We start from the raw sequence: 16155 nt of genomic DNA on the forward strand, positions 1-16155 counted from the left end.
GGTTTGTCTTTGATGTTGGGGTTTAGGTTTTTGCTCTCAGCAGAAAAAAAAATGCTGTTAAAGAACCATGTTATAAGGAATTTTATTATTTAGTCCAATGAGCATAGCTTTCTTAATTTTACACATAAAATGTTACCAGTTACTGTGGAGGCTGAGGCTTCTGCTTCAGGATCAAAGTTGCCCTCAGAATCCCCAGCCTGGGTAACTTTCTGAGTCCTTGTCACAAAGTTTCAAATAAAATAAAGGCTGTGGATAGAGAGCTTTCCCAGGTTGGACAGGCCCTAAGATTCAATACCTAATACTGGAAAAAAAAAAAAACAAACAAAAACCCAAAACCCAACTTTGCATTTGTATCATAATATACCATGAAGAAAGTAAAATATCCGAAGCAAACGAAACATTATCTGCAGTAAGTTTCCTGTTGGGGGAATGAAATATTTCATTCTTCAGATTCTCAGTGAGGGCTAGAGATGTAACTCAGAGGAAGAGTGCCTGTTTAACATGCACAAAAATCCCAGGGAAGATGATGCGCCATCAAATGAATCTTCTGTAAGGCTGATTAACTGAGCTACAATGATTGTGCAGCATTTCAAATGCTGCAAACCCAGAGCCAAATTTTCTTAGGCCATCTCTAGCCTTCTTAATTGCTACTTATTGTCCTCCTCTGCACTTAACATGTTTCTGTGACCACAGGGTAAATCATTTGGAATGTACATACAGTGCTACCACTCAGCAAACTAAACAGCTAAGGATAATGTCAGTATCTTAGGTCTCTAATAAAGGTTCCCTGTAATACTCTTTCCCACCTACCTAATGGTCACACCAAATATATTTGGAAAGTATCTTGATTTATGACTTTCTTTGTCCTGTTAGTATAAAAGCTTCATGAAATGGCTTCAATTGAAACATAGCACTTGGGGTGGCCTAATTCTGTGTTCCCAGGCCAATGACTGATATTTGCCTCCAGCATAAATTGTCTCTTAATACTGTTAAAGTTAGTTTTCTTGTTTTTGCTTCTCTCTCTCTCCTTTCTTTTTATCATAGCATTCCCTAGGGTGCCATTCCAGCAGACAATCCTCAAATGGTCACATTTTACTTTTAGTTCACAGATCATCAATATTTAAGACAATGAACATGTGCCTCTTAAAACATCTTACTGACCACCTTTCATCCTCTGCTGATGGAAGCATAAAATGGACCACTCTAGGAAGGATGACTTCCAGTGTTTAAAATGTTTACAAACACATCTAGACATTCCGATGGTTTACAGCACACCCTATTATGTTTGGCTGGGCAATACCTTTAGCTTCCTACTGTTGGTGCAGCAGAAGATGCAGCAGTTAATGGCTGCTTCATCAAAAGTAGTTTTATGGTCTTTCAAGATGCTGGAATTACCTTTACCTTGCCTGATACTGTTGCATACAAAACTCCAAAGTGAAATGTCCCTTTAGATTATAAAGTATAAACATATAAACTTTATATGCCCCAGTACAGGGGAACGCCAGGGCCAAAAAGGGGGAGTGGGTGGGTATGGGGGACTTTTGGGATAGCATTGGAAATGTAAACGAGTAAATACCTAATTAAAAAAAAAAAGAGAGAAAAAAAAAGTTTCTTTATAGTGCCTCCTTCATTTTCCTAAGAAAACACACGTAGCCCCAGCCACCACCTCGGACCTTACAACTAATGTTGGACCAGTCTGCCTTTTTCAGCAAGAGCTATAAGGTTGTATTACTTTATGGCTTTCTTCTACCAAGGGAAAAAAATTTCTTTAAACACAATAAAAGCGAGATGGGAGAAGGAAATTCGTAAGTTCTCATTCAGATTTCCAGAACTCAGGGTCTCGCATACACGGAGGTCGCTAAGAATAAATAGAGTCAGGGCTCAGCAGAGGAAATGCAGGTATCCCACCCAGGGCTCCTACTGGAGTAGGCCCTGTTAGGCATTCCATCAGATAGGGAGCGTCTGACCTATGGGGACATCCTTGAGGAGTTAGGGCAGTGGCTAGAAGACCTCTTTCCCCCTAGTCCGTCAGAACCTTGAGCCCTGTGGCTCACTCAAGAAGCCTCGATGTTTTACCGTGCAAGGCGTCTCGGACTGCGGAAGAACCAGGTAGAACCCGGACGCGCCGCACTGCCTTTGAATCGCAGCACTGGGCGGAGCTCCCCACCCTCTTGTATTGTGATTGGTTGGTCTTCGTAGACTCTTCCTTTGGATTGGGCCCTGGCGGTGCCGATCGCAGAACGTCACCGGTTTCTCAGACTGTTGCAGGAAGGAGTGGTGTGGACACGTCTCACCGGGCGGACGCGGCCTGGCGGTTCTGATTTGGATTCCGGCGCCTGGGCCACGACGCCTTGAGGAGCTTTATCAGGCTGTCTGGGAAGATCTGGGGAGCCCAGGGCATCCCGAAGTCACCCCGCCCCGCGCCATGTCCTATACGTTCACGAGGTGAAGGGCTGAGGGGGGCTGGGCGTGAGGCCAATTGCTCTGCGCTCTATTCTAGTGAAGGTGCGCGCCCGGGCGCTTTATAGGTGCAGTTTGCATCCCTTCTGCGGGTCGCTTGCCGGTGTTGCTCCTGGAGGCACCAATGCATTGTCGCGGCTGACCAGAGTGGCTGCGACCTCGGAGAATCTGCGTCAAGGGCTTGGCGGGGGGGGGGGGGGGGGGTGGCGGGGGGGGTGGAAGCGGGGGGTGATTTATTCACCAATGTTATCCCACTGTTCGCTAGGCATTGTTATGGTAACAGCTTCCAACTTGTATTTCCCGGCACTATGCAAAAGCGCACTAAAGCATATTTGCAGAGGAGCTGAGAGGGAAACTCGCGACTTGATAGCCCCGTGTGTTTTTAGGAGAACTACATCTTCTAGGAGGCTTCCAGCAAACACCTCTTTTCATCATCTACTGTGGTTTTCATGCCCATTTTTGCAACAATTATCCCTATCCTTTAAAATAATGGGGCTTCAAGGTCAGTTCTCTATAGTGTCACAATTTAGATGCTCGATTTAAAATGTGTTCTGTTCCAAAGGAGTTAAAGCAGAGGATGCTGTGGATGCATTTATGTTAAAATTTAAAGTTATTTTCATAGCGGGCAGTGGTAGCCAAGTACCTGGGAGGGAGAGGCAGGTGGATCTCTGAGTTTGAGGCCAGCCTGGTCTACTGAGCGAGTAGGACAGCCAAGGCTACACAGAGAAACCCAGTTTCAGAAAAGGAAAGAGAAGAGGGGAAGGGGTTAGGGGACCAGGACAGCCAGGGCTATACAGAGAAACTCTGTCTCGAAAAACCAAAAAAAGAAAAACAAGTCCTGTTTTGTTTTTGGTTTTTTGTTTTGTTTTAAAACAGGGGTCCTGTTTGGAAGTATTCGCAGTCTGTCCAGTATGGATCACACGAAAATATTCCAAGACTTTCATACTCAACTTTCTTGCCACATTTTGAATTCCAAGACATTATTCCTCCAGATGACTTCCTAACGAGTGATGAAGAGCAAGATTTGGTTTTATTTGGAACTATGAGAGGACAAGTTGTTGGACTACGCTATTACACAGGAGTTGTAAGTAAAAGATTAGATAATAAAATTATGGTATGTTTATGGTTTTAACAGTAAGTTATAGTAAAAGGTGATGTATACAATGAATGTTTTACTTTGAATGAAAGGCTAGTCATAAATACCTTGACTAACTGATTAACTTCTTACTTTTCTCCTATGCTTATAGTTTATAAAGCACTTTTGCCCACACATTTGGTCCTTGTGATTACTGAGGAACGTGGTAAATTTAAGAAATGACTTCAAATCCATCATGTTTTGCATTAGGTTATTCATTTTTGTAGTAAAAACAGTCCTTGTTCTTTCTTATGTATTCCTGTTCTCTGAAATGAATGTATGTGAAAATGTGTGTGAGAGAAAGAAAATGGACAGATTGAGAATATATATATATATATATATAATTTTCTTTGAACAATAATCTTTATTAAGGGCATCTTTGTTATTTAGTAATATAATTCTAATGATATTTAATTTATTATGAGAAAGTTTCTAACAAAATGAGAATAAGATTCAATGGTTAGCAAGTATTTTCTATTTTTGCTTGCTTTCTCTTCTCTTCTTTTCTTTTCTTTTCTTTTCTTTTCTTTTCTTTTCTTTTCTTTTCTTTTCTTTTCTTTTCTTTTTGTCCTGTAAAAACAAATACCAGTTGTATCACTTTACATTAGTATAGTTCAGTCTGTATTTCTTTAAACTGCAGTTTGGGAGCTGAAGAGACGACTCAGCAGGTAAGAGCCCTTGCTGTTCCTGCAGAGGATTAGAGTACTATTCTCAGTACTCTTGGCTGGCACAACAGCAACTGCAGCTGCAGGTGTCCCAATGCCCTCTTCTGGCATACATGACTACTGTCCCCCCCCATACACACATATGCATGATTAAAAATAAAATACATCTTTAAAAAAACTCTCAGTTTTTACATTTCATTTTTATTAATGGAATCAATATATATATATATATATATATGTGTGTGTGTGTGTGTGTGTGTGTGTGTGTATACACATGCAATCAATAATTGGATTTTGTTGATTATTTAAACTGTATTTCTTCCAGTTATGATCAAAATTATTATATTAGTTTTGGCTGTTATGGGCTATAAGGTCCGTTCTCATTTCCTGCTATAGATGTGTATCATTTAAAAGTAAGGTCTCTTTTGTGGAATCTTGTTAATTTCTTACTTTCCCCCTTCTCTCATTGTTTTCATATATATATTTTTTAAAGATTTATTTATTTATTATATGTAAGTACACTGTAGCTATCTTCAGACACTCCAGAAGAGGGCGTCAGATCTTGTTACAGATGGTTGTGAGCCACCATGTGGTTGCTGGGATTTGAGTTCCGGACCTTCGGAAGAGCAGTCGGGTGCTCTTACCCACTGAGCCATCTCACCAGCCCCCTGTTTTCATATTTTTATATTAAGGTTTATTAAAAGTTTTTTTTTCCATGTGTGTGGGGGGAATGGTTTGGAACCATTCTGGTCTGGAACTCACTAAGTAATCCAAGGTTGACCCTGAACTCATAGTGGTCCACTTGTCCCAGCCTTCTGAGTACTTGATGATCTCAGAACTCTATTTGTAATTGAAATTTGAGGAGGTTCCTTGGAGGAATTCTGTGTTTCCTGTTTGTCATGTTTTTATTCTCTGTATTTTTTACGTTGGCATAACTCAGTTGTTTAGTAGTTGTATGAGAGGTAGTATATAGGAGATTACTTAGGGAAGAACAATTGTTTTTTGAATTTTTGTGAATTCATAATTTTCATTTTCTACTTGAGAATTTGTCCAAATATAAATAAAGTGCTTGGTCCACATTTTTTCTGGGTATCCTAACATTGCACAATATAGTGATACTGAAAATTTAGGATTTTCTATCTTAAGTAAATTGGAATTTTTTTTTTTTGCCTGATGATTAAATGATATGTGGGTTTTTTCAAAAAAGTCTAATAGTTTTATTAAAGAATTCTATAAATTTGTTGTCTCTTATTTCAGAAAAAATTCTAAGACTATACTTTTAAGTGTTTGTTTATTCTAAAGCCATTTCCGTTTTAGAAACTCCTTACGTTCTCATTGACTCCCTCGATGTTTCCCTGTTGTCTACCCATGTCTACTATAGCCTCTGGATCCTTTGTGCTGTCATTTTCCATTTTCTGTTTTTCCCACATCCTTTCTTTTTCTTACCATGCTTTTCAGACGTTCTCTTTACCCTTGTGCTGACTGTAGTACTTAGTATTCGCTCGTGATTTCTTTCTCTTCTAGGCATTTTAAGAATCTATCCATTCTTTTTTTTTGTTTTGTTTTGTTTTTTCGAGACTCTGTATAGCCCTGGCTGTGCTGGAACTTTGATAGACCAGGCTGGCCTCAAACTCAGAAATCTGCCTACCTCTGCCTCCCAAGTGCTGGGATTAAAGGCGTGCACCACCACTGCCCAGCCAAATCTATCCATTCTTAGTTGGCATCTATCTATTCTCTGGTTCTCTCATCCTTTTATGAGTTGTATTTCATATTTGTGCTACTTCAAAACTTACAGTTTTCTAAATTACATTTATATGGAGTGTTAGGTTATAGTTATTAATCCTGGAACAATCAGTTATATTGATCTGAGAATAATTTCTATGATACTAGTTAACTAATAAGAATGTATATAGATGGGGCTGGAGAGATGGCTCATCGGTTAAGAGCACTGATTGCTCTTCCCAAGGTCCTGAGTTCAAATCCCAGCAACCACATGGTGGCTCACAACCATCCATAATGAGATCTGGTGCCCTCTTCTGGAGTGTCTGAGGACAGCTACAGTGTACTTATATGCAATAATAATAATAAAAAAGAATGTACATAGATCACATGTTTAGTTCATTTTCCTACTGTATAGTATTTGCAGGTAATATCATTTTAAAACATTGAATTTCATAAAGGTTTTTTTTTTTTGTTTTTTGGTTTTTCAGGACAAGGTTTCCCTGTGTAGCCCTGGCTGTCCTGGAACTCACTCTGTAGACCAGGCTGGCCTCGAACTCAGAAATCCACCTGCCTCTGCCTCTCGAGTGCTGGGATTAAAGGTGTGCGCCACTATGCCGGTTTTTTCATAAAATTTTTAATACTATAACTGACTTTATATATTCTGTAATTTTTCAATAAATGTACATATATAAATTGAAATCATGTTAATAAAAAACCCAAACAGAAAATGGTTAGTTACTCCCATAACATTCATGCCTGTTATACCCATGGACAGTTCTTGTCACACCAGTCACTGCAGGTCACATGGTTCACAGCTGAGTAAGATTGTTGATGACCCCCCTTACCCGCCACCAGAGGACTCCATAGTACTCCATAGAGGACTTCCAGTTCTATGAAAGCTACTCAGTGGGGACTGAGTCAGTACCTCCTTCATTCCTCCAGGTCCTGTGGCCAATGTATGATGTGTCTATGCTTGCCTTACCATCATGTTCTTTTGGGAAGCCAAGAGCCAAGACAATATCCTATATTGTTTTGGGAATCTTTTGGACTACTGGTAGTGTCCCATACCTGGCACTGAACTTTTTGTTTGGAAACCTGTGGATTCTGGGATTAGCATAGTCTCCCATGTAGGGTAACTCTAAATAAACTCTGTTATATGGAAAGATACTACACAGACACACACACACACACACACACATACATATATGCATGCACACAAGCATACACACTGTATATACATACACACATGCATGTGCACAAACACACACACACACACACACACACACACACACATGATTTCTACATTGCCTTTTTCATACAATCTTCGTGGAAATTCTCTCTCCCCAAACGTTCCTCTGCTCTACCTTCTCAGTTCTCTCCCACTTAAACCTCCACATTATTTTTCTTTTCATACCACCTGACTTCTTTCTCCTACCCTTAAGCCCTCCCCTCATTGTCCGTTTCTGGTTTCCTGGATTGTAAGGCATTCCAAATCAAACAAACCTAATGATTTGACACTCAGAGCCACATGATTAAGAACATGTGGTCTTTGTATCTATGGGTCTGGGTTACTTAAGTGTAATGTTTACCAGCTGTATTGACCTGCACATTTTATTTTTCTTTGTATAAATTCCATTGTAGATGGCCCTGCATTTTCACTTCTTGTCAGATGATGGATGTATAGGCTGTGTCCATGTCCTAGCCATGAGTAGAGTAAATGTGAACATGGATAAGCAGGTGTCTCTGACCCAACCTGGGCATGTATAGCCAAAAATTACCTCTTGAACAATATAGGGCGAATGAATCTTACAGTAGATTTGACTGTACTTTTCAGATTTTAATGGTTTATTACCCTTCCTAATGAATATAAATTAGAAAAGTAGAGAAGAAGAGCCATTGTAAAACATATTCCTTAATATTTCTAGTTTGGGCTGGGACTGTGGCTCAATTGATAGATGCTTTGTAGTCCTTACCAAGCCCTGGGGTTCAGTCCCTCACACAATAAAGTGCTGAGAATGGCGGTGCATACCTGTAATCTCAGCACTTAGGAACAAGTGGAAGAAGGTTCAATTTTTTTAGTTCAAGATCATCTTTGACTGCATATCTAACTTGAGGCCAGCCCTAGATACGTGAGACTCTGTTCCAAGCAAGCAAACAAAAAACAAAGAAAAACTAACAATAATGTATGAATGGAAACTCTAGAAACCAAACAACTAATTCAAGCTATTACTCTTCATATTTATATATTTACATCTGTTCCTTATTTTTACTAGGTAAATAATAATGAAATGGTTGCTTTACAACGAGAGCCTAATAATCCCTATGATAAGAATGCTATTAAAGTAAATAATGTGAATGGAAATCAGGTTGGCCATATAAAGAGAGAGATTGCAGCTGCCGTGGCCTATATCATGGACAACAAATTGGCACAAGTGGAAGGGTAATGTGCTTTTAGAGTTTAATCCTTGTGGTTTTAGTTATCTTTGAATATGTTATCACTTTTGGAGCCCCTGGAAGTGTCATGGCTCCTAATATTACTGTACTTTATATATGTTCAATTTTCTTCTCTGCCTTTTCTATCCAGCAAATGGCTGTCCTCTCTAATTCTCTTTACATTATAACCATGGAGAAAAAAAAAGGGTTTTGTTTTCCCTTGGGTTTACATATTAGGAAGTATATCCTGTCTCTTGCTATTGTACCTAGTTTAACTCACAGTGACCCTCCAGCCTCAAACTCCTCCTGAGTGCTGACATGACAGGCATGCATTATAACAGGCATTTCATGATGGAGGGCTCCTGGTAGTACAACCTGGCCTCGAACTCTGAAACCTTCCTTAGCCTCCTATGTCCTGTGATTAGAGGTGTGCCCCATCGTGAGTGTTGGTTTTATTTCCTTTTCGGTTTTTCAAATTTGCTTAAATAATTCCTTCTTTTATATGTCTGTGTTTGGTGGAATATTTAACATTCAGAATTAGTATAAAAATAACTTTCAATTTCTCATTTTTCTCTCTTCCTGTAATAGTGTAGTTCCTTTTGGTGCAAGTAATACTTTTACCATGCCTCTTTATATGACTTTCTGGGGAAAAGAAGAAAATAGAAACGTGGTTTTAGAGCAGTTGAAGAAACATGGATTTAAGTTGGGTCCCACACCAAAGAGTAAGTTTGATGTTGTAAGATGCGGGGATTATTAAGTAATCAGTCTCTATGAGTTTGATTGGCTAAAGTAGTAATGTACAAAATGCTCCAAGTTATAACTTTTTTTGGTAATCTTTGCTGGCTTTTCCTTTTATATTTCTGTTGAATATCGTAGTAATTCATCATTGTAACAGCAGGGCACGTTCTGAGGAAGGCATCATGTTGACTGTCATTGTGTAACTGTTGTAGACTACTTATACAAAATAGTTAACTTTTAGACAAGAAAAACTGATTAATAAGGAATGAAAAAGAATTTAATGTTTGGTTAGAACTTATTCAAATAGTATGTGATTATTTCAGTAATATAAGTTGTTTTTACATTTAGTATATAGCTTTAAAAATTTTTTTTTAGGTCTAGGAATATGATTCAGTGGTAGAACACTTCAATAATGTATTATATTTTGTTTCATTTTTAATATTCATTGTAGTACTGGGAACTGTCTGCTAGGCAAGTGTTCTGCCACTGAGGTGAGGCACACAGCCAGGTCTGGGAAGTTTTAATACTGTTTGGTATTTTAGTTAGTTCCTACTGCTTAATTTCCTTTTACTTGGTTATTTTATTCCTAATGTTTGGAAATGATAGCTTTAGGGTCGAGTTTGGAGAACGCATGGGGCTCTGGAAGAGCTGGACCAAGCTATAGTAGGCCGGCTCATGTGGCAGTACAGATGACAACTGACCAGGTAAGCTTTTTGTGGTTGGTTGCTTTGGTTTTGAGTCAAGGTCTCATGCAGGCTTAACCTCAGGAGTCACTATCTAACTGAGCATGGCCTTGAACTCTGGTCCTCCTGCCTCGGCCTCAAATACTGAGATTACAAAAGCTTATCACCTCTGCTGCCACTGATACACTCTTATTTTGTACTGTAATGTAAATTTTTAGTGCTAAAGGTTGCTGTTTAAAAGAATAGGTTGAATATCTATGTGCTGGTATTAGTAATCTTTAGGTATATTGTTTAAGGTATAATGAAAACTTGTATAACAAATAGAATGTAGATATTCATTTGCAGACATAGTCTAAAAAGGCAGTGATAAGGGATATATTCATCCCTTTTAATTCTGGAACCATCCAGCCTCTTATATAAAAAGCATTGTCTTTGCACATGCTATGTATTTTAAACAATTTCTAAATTAATTTTCTGCCATAATTTACATTATAAATCTGCTATAAGTATAAAAGATATATAGTAGTTATACCATATTGGTTATGAAATAATGGCAAGAGAAATGTATGTATACAGACTCAGTATAAACATATCCTGTGTGACTATTGTTGCTTAGCTAGATCTATGAAAAGGAAGGTAGATTCACATATATACAACTATACATTCATAAAATGGATATGATTATATATATAATTTTTGTTTGAAACTTTTAGAATGTCCAAAGTAGTGATAAAAAACACTAGAATGTGACAACTATTTTCTTTACAAAAAGGTTGCAAATACAATCTTAAAAAAACTTAACTTAAAAATTTTGGTATATTCTACTTTTTTGCCTGATTTATTCAATGTGTTGTTACACCAAGTTACTCCAAAAGAATATATACAGTTTTTGTTAATGTTAATATAGATTATTTAGACAATAACATTAAAACATTTTCATGACTGTGTATCCACTAATGGTTTTTGACAGTAGCACTAAACCATTTTATATCTGTCTATCCATTAGTGAGATTCTTTTTCTCTCCCAGTTGGTTTTTCCTCAATGTTCAAAGGGCATGGGCCTGTGCTTTGTGGGCAAGCTGTCTTCTAGGTGGCTGCTATGTATTCATATGCTAATTTTAAGAAATGATAAGACATACCGTGTAAGTTACATTAAAACTGAACTAGATTGGGCTGGAGAGATGGCTCAGTGGTTAAGAGCACTGACTGCTCTTCCAGAGGTCCTGAGCTCAATTCCCAGCAACCACATGGTGGCTCACAACCATCTGTAATGGGATCTGATGCCCTCTTCTGGTGTGTCTGAAGAGAGCAACAGTGTACTCACACATATAAAAACAAACAAACAACCCCCCCCCAAAAAAAAACAACTGAGCTAGATCAGTTTTAATGGTCAGCTAAATTAGTGTAATAATGAAGTTGTCCTATTAGCCTGACGTTTTATAGAACATAGCAAGTTAGATGTATCTAGTAGGTCTCCCAAAAATAGACTCAATGCTAAAAAGAATAACAGAATTTTAATCGCAGAAAGAACCTTGGCTGTTTAGTTTATTTCATATTCTTGATTTTATGAAGGTAAGACAGGCCATATCTATGCCTAAACATGCAGAGTCACTTGTGACAGGACTGTGATTGGCACCTTAGAGCGTCATCACTGTCCTTTCAGTAGCATTAGGACTGGGCCTGGTAAATGCTGGGACCAGTGCTCTCTCTGCAGGCTGTATCCTTGCTCCTTTATAACTTTTGTGTATGTTCATATAAAATGAGTGCATTTACTTCTATAGAAAAATTACCTTATATGTTTGTTAGTGAGTGGTGGGATATCTCAGATACTTATTTTATGTACCTCTGAGCATTTGACTTGTTCAATGAGATGATTTTAAATCTATACGTTACATAGTATTTATACTTTAATAGGTTTGTTCAGCATTTATTATTTTTTAACTGTAGCTCAAAACGGAATTTGACAAATTATTTGAAGATTTAAAAGAAGATGATAGAACTGTTGAAATGGAACCAGCTGAGGTACTGAACTTGTATATTTAAAAAAATTATTTCTGTATATGTTGTATAAAGTTTTTTTTTAAAAGATTTATTTATTTTATGTATATGAGTACACTTTCTGTATATGTTATATAAAGTTTTTTTTAAAAGATTTATTTATTTTATGTATATGAGTACACTTTCTGTATATGTTGTATAAAGTTTTTTTTTTTAAAGATTTATTTATTTTATGTATATGAGTACACGTAGCTATCTTCAGACATGCCAGAAGAGGGCATCGGATCCCATTACTGATAGTTGTGAGCCACCATGTGGTTGCTGGGAATTGAATTTAAAACCTCTGGAAGAACAGTCACACACACACACACACACACACACACACACACACACACACACAGACAGAGTTTTTTTTTTTTTTTTCTTTCTTTCTTTTTTTTTTCCTGAGACAGGATTTCTCTGTGTAGCCTTGGCTGTCCTGGAACTCACTCTGTGGACCAGGCTGGCCTCGAACTCAGAAATTCGCCTGCCTCTGCCTCCCAAGTGCTGGGATTAAGGGCGTGCCCCACCATGGCTACACACACAGTTCTTAATATGAGAGAAAATATGTAATGTAGGTCTGGTTTTCTTTCTAGGCCTGGCCTTTTCCACAAAATAATGACCAAATTCCATCTATTTTTCTATAAGACATGATTTTGGCTGAATAAATAATATGGCTGAATAAAACTCTACTCTGTAAATATACTGCCTTTTATTTCTATTAATTTATTGATGGCACCTAGGCTGATTATAAAATTTATTTTATTAATTTATATGTGTACACTGTAGCTGTCTTCAGACATATCAGAAGAGGGCATCAGATCCCATTACAGATGGTTGTGAGCCACCATGTGGTTGCTGGGAATTGAACTCAGGACCTCTAGAAGAATAGTGTTGTTTTTTTGTTTGTTTGTTTTGTTTTGTTTTTCTGTTTTTTCGATTTTTTGAGACAGGGTTTCTCTGTATAGCCCTGGCTGTCCTGGAATTTACTCTGTAGACCAGGCTGGCCTTGAACTCAGAAATCCGACTGCCTCTGCCTCCTGAGTGCTGGGATTAAAGGCGTGCACCACCACACCCGGCAAGAATGGTGTTCTTAACCATTGACCCATTTCTCTAGTCCTGGCTATCTGTGTTTTGGTTTTTTTTTTTAAGAAATGTCTGTTTTCTTCATTTACTCATTTGCTGATAGACAAGTACTTTCAGAAAATGATTCCAGAAACTCAAAAAATCATTCCTGGAACTGACCAGTGGTGTGCATACAAAGCTTCTGCATAGACAAGGAAGGAGTTGATGGGCTGCAGAGATAGAACACCGGGGCAATCTCTGCCAGCTCCATGTCCGGGTCGGGGTCTGTTGCTCTGTAGGGAATTTAAAGAACTCAAAGATATAGCAATGATTACAATGTAAAGCTTCAGCATTGTCAACTGCCTTGGTAATTTATACATTTACCACTGCAAGAAGATAGCTTTTCCAGGTTCTCCTTATGAAAAAGGACTGATTATCTTTCTCTTTATGATGTTATATTTGTAGGCTATTGAAACACCGTTGCTTCCACACCAAAAACAAGCTCTAGCTTGGATGATCGCACGAGAGAACAGTAAAGAACTACCACCATTCTGGGAACAGCGCAATGACTTATATTATAATACAATAACAAATTTTTCTGTGAAGGAACGACCGGAAAATGTTCATGGAGGAATTTTAGCGGATGATATGGGTTTGGTAATCTTTTTTTCTATAGTTAGAAAAATCTTACAATTACGATTTTGTAGAAAGAAAATTTTAAGCTGAAAGAAGGGTATCAGCTTGGGCTTGCTTTCAGTGTAGATAGAAAATACATTTTGTTTGTTTGTTTGTTTGGGGTTTTTTTTTTTTCCCTTTTTATCTTGTTTTTCTTTAAAAATAGGTTCTACTAGGGAACCAACAGATGGGTCAAATAACAAAGAATGGTTAAAAATGAGTAACAGAATACACCAACATTAATGAGTGTAAAAACTCATTTCCAATTTTCTTTTCTTGTGGAAATTCATGACAACCTGCCTTTCATAGGGTTTTTAAAAAGTAAAGTTTGGTGATAGCAAAATCTGTCACCATCCCATAGTTGTAAGAAACAGTAGTAAGTAGAGTAAGGCTGAGTCACTTCAAACTGAGGAGCCTGCACCTAATTTTCTGTTTTAAAAAAGAAGTCCTTTGGTAGTGGTAGCAATACTGACAAGAGAGAAAGAATAGTCTAACAGCCTCTTGTAACCCAAATAACTGTACCGATCTATGTATTTCTTGCTGTGACTGCTGCACGTCTGCTTGGCCAAGAGAGGCATCCTCAGATATCGAACAAAACAAGAAAATAAAATCTTTCTTAAGGATTATGCTTGATGATCGCACAGACTGAGGTTATCAAGTGGGAGGACCTAGGCTAGGACAAGGTGTCTCTGTTCCTTCCTCCAGGTCCCCTTACTACTAGAGTATGGACACTGGCCTCATGGCTTGGCTTTCCGTATAACCCCAATTTCAGTGTTACTAGGTGTGGCAAAAAGTTTAGAAACAGTAATACATATACTGAGAAGTTTGACCCGAGTCATGAAAAGTCAAGCAAGAGCCATGAGAAGTCAGATGGTAGCCAGATGAAACAAGATAGATTGGCGACAAGTCAGACTGGAGCCATAACAAGATCAGAACATGGCTGTAATCAAGTGTACAGTGGGAGTGGGAATGGGATCAGGATGGATAGGCCTGATAAGACAGACAGAGGAAGAGGACAAGATACTGCTGCCATCTCCTCGAGCAGTCTTAAGTTCAGACCAAGAAAGAGGTAAGCTGAAGAGAGGGAGTTAGAGCCCATGGGCCAGCTCATGCTCAGGTGCAGTGTGGCTTGATGGGCAGTAACATTGGCATGACTATAGACCACTCTTCCAGCAGTGTCCAACCCCATTCCCAGGGGCTATCCTCCTGGTAACGCTACGGTTCCCTAACCAGAATCAAACAGTAGGACAAACCCCTGACTCTTTGCACCCCTGGCGGTTTTCTTTTTCTTTTTTTTTTTTTTAAAGATTTATTTATTTATTATATGTAAGTACACTGTAGCTGTCTTCAGATACTCCAGAAGAAGGAGTCAGATCTCGTTACAGATGGTTGTGAGCCACCATGTGGTTGCTGGGATTTGAACTCCGGACCTTCGGAAGAGCAGTCGGGTGCTCTTACCCACTGAGCCATCTCACCAGCCCCCTGGCGGTTTTCTTACAGCCCCCTTTCCATCTTTTCTTCTTTTGCTCTACCCTGGAGATTACATAGATGTTAGCCATACTAGGCATGCATCCTTCCTACTGGCCTACTCCTCAAACTCCTTGGTGTCTTTAATAACACTGTTGCTATGGGAGAAAACAGGACGGTGTTTGAAACCGTATTTTAGCACAGATCCTAGGTGTGCAGCATAGGAGATATTTGTGACTGGTTACCATAGCCATTCCTGTTGGTCTGGTCATAGAGCTGTCTCTTGGAGCTCTATAACATTTACAGTATTAGACATGAAACCAAATAGTTTTGAAATACTTGAACAATAGACAAAAACTTATATAAGTAGCACAATTTAATTTAACTCTAAACAATAACATATATGAGAATGCTGTCTCCTTTGTTTTGCAAGTTGTTTTGATGCTTAGGAGAAAAAATTGGGAGCTGAACTGTCTTTTATTACTGTACTTTATATGTTTACATTTTGAGTTTCAGTTCTGGGAGATACAGTCCATTATGGGGAAGATACGGGGGAGATTTAAGTGACGGTCATCCTGGAACTGTAGTCAAGAGGCAGAGAAATGGATGCTGATGATTATGGCAGCCTTTGGAACGGTGCCACACACTGAGTAGCTTATCCTACCTCATTAACCTAGTATGAGAAAGGGGGCTACATTTTTGGCAGTTGCTTTAGTCATAACTTGCAAGCTTTGTAACATTTTAACTTTTGATTACAAATTGATATTAACTCTAACAACATATTCTGTAGTTTCCTTTGAAGACAATGCCTTAGACCTTACATTGCTTACTTTCAAGAAAATTTGTCTTAGAACTCAATCATTAACAATGACAGTTGCTCATTTATTATTTCCACTAAAACCAGTATATGAGTGTATATGTGTGTGTGTGTGTGTGTGTGTGTGTGTATATATATATATATATATATATATATATATGTGTGTGTGTGTGTGTGTGTGTGTGTATGTATATATATATACATACATATATACATATACATATACACACATATATATGTATATAAATATATATATAT

General features: G+C 38.2%; 1 protein-coding gene across 9 annotated transcripts in view; it reads left to right on the forward strand.

Moving 5' to 3' along the window:
- Positions 1 to 2245: 2245 nt before the first annotated feature.
- Positions 2246 to 16155, forward strand: part of Hltf (helicase-like transcription factor) — a 60684-nt gene continuing 46774 nt past the window's right edge. For 3 of the 9 annotated variants that reach the window (NR_105046.1, NM_009210.3, NM_001355097.1), the window contains exons 1-7: positions 2249 to 2445; positions 3337 to 3544; positions 8256 to 8422; positions 9004 to 9137; positions 9760 to 9857; positions 11784 to 11858; positions 13404 to 13595. Coding sequence is in view for 3 of the 9 variants with exons in the window: in NM_009210.3 (NP_033236.2) it covers positions 2426 to 2445; positions 3337 to 3544; positions 8256 to 8422; positions 9004 to 9137; positions 9760 to 9857; positions 11784 to 11858; positions 13404 to 13595 (894 nt within the window). In the remaining 6 variants the exon portion in view is untranslated. Of the gene's footprint in view, positions 2446 to 2728; positions 2963 to 3336; positions 3545 to 8255; positions 8423 to 9003; positions 9138 to 9759; positions 9858 to 11783; positions 11859 to 13403; positions 13596 to 16155 lie in introns of those variants that run through there. The other 6 variants (XR_001783675.2, XR_001783674.2, XR_001783672.1 and 3 more) reach the window with 4 other exon arrangements.

The sequence above is a fragment of the Mus musculus genome, chromosome 3 (genome assembly GCF_000001635.26).
Source record: "Mus musculus strain C57BL/6J chromosome 3, GRCm38.p6 C57BL/6J".
Taxonomy (NCBI): domain Eukaryota; kingdom Metazoa; phylum Chordata; class Mammalia; order Rodentia; family Muridae; genus Mus; species Mus musculus.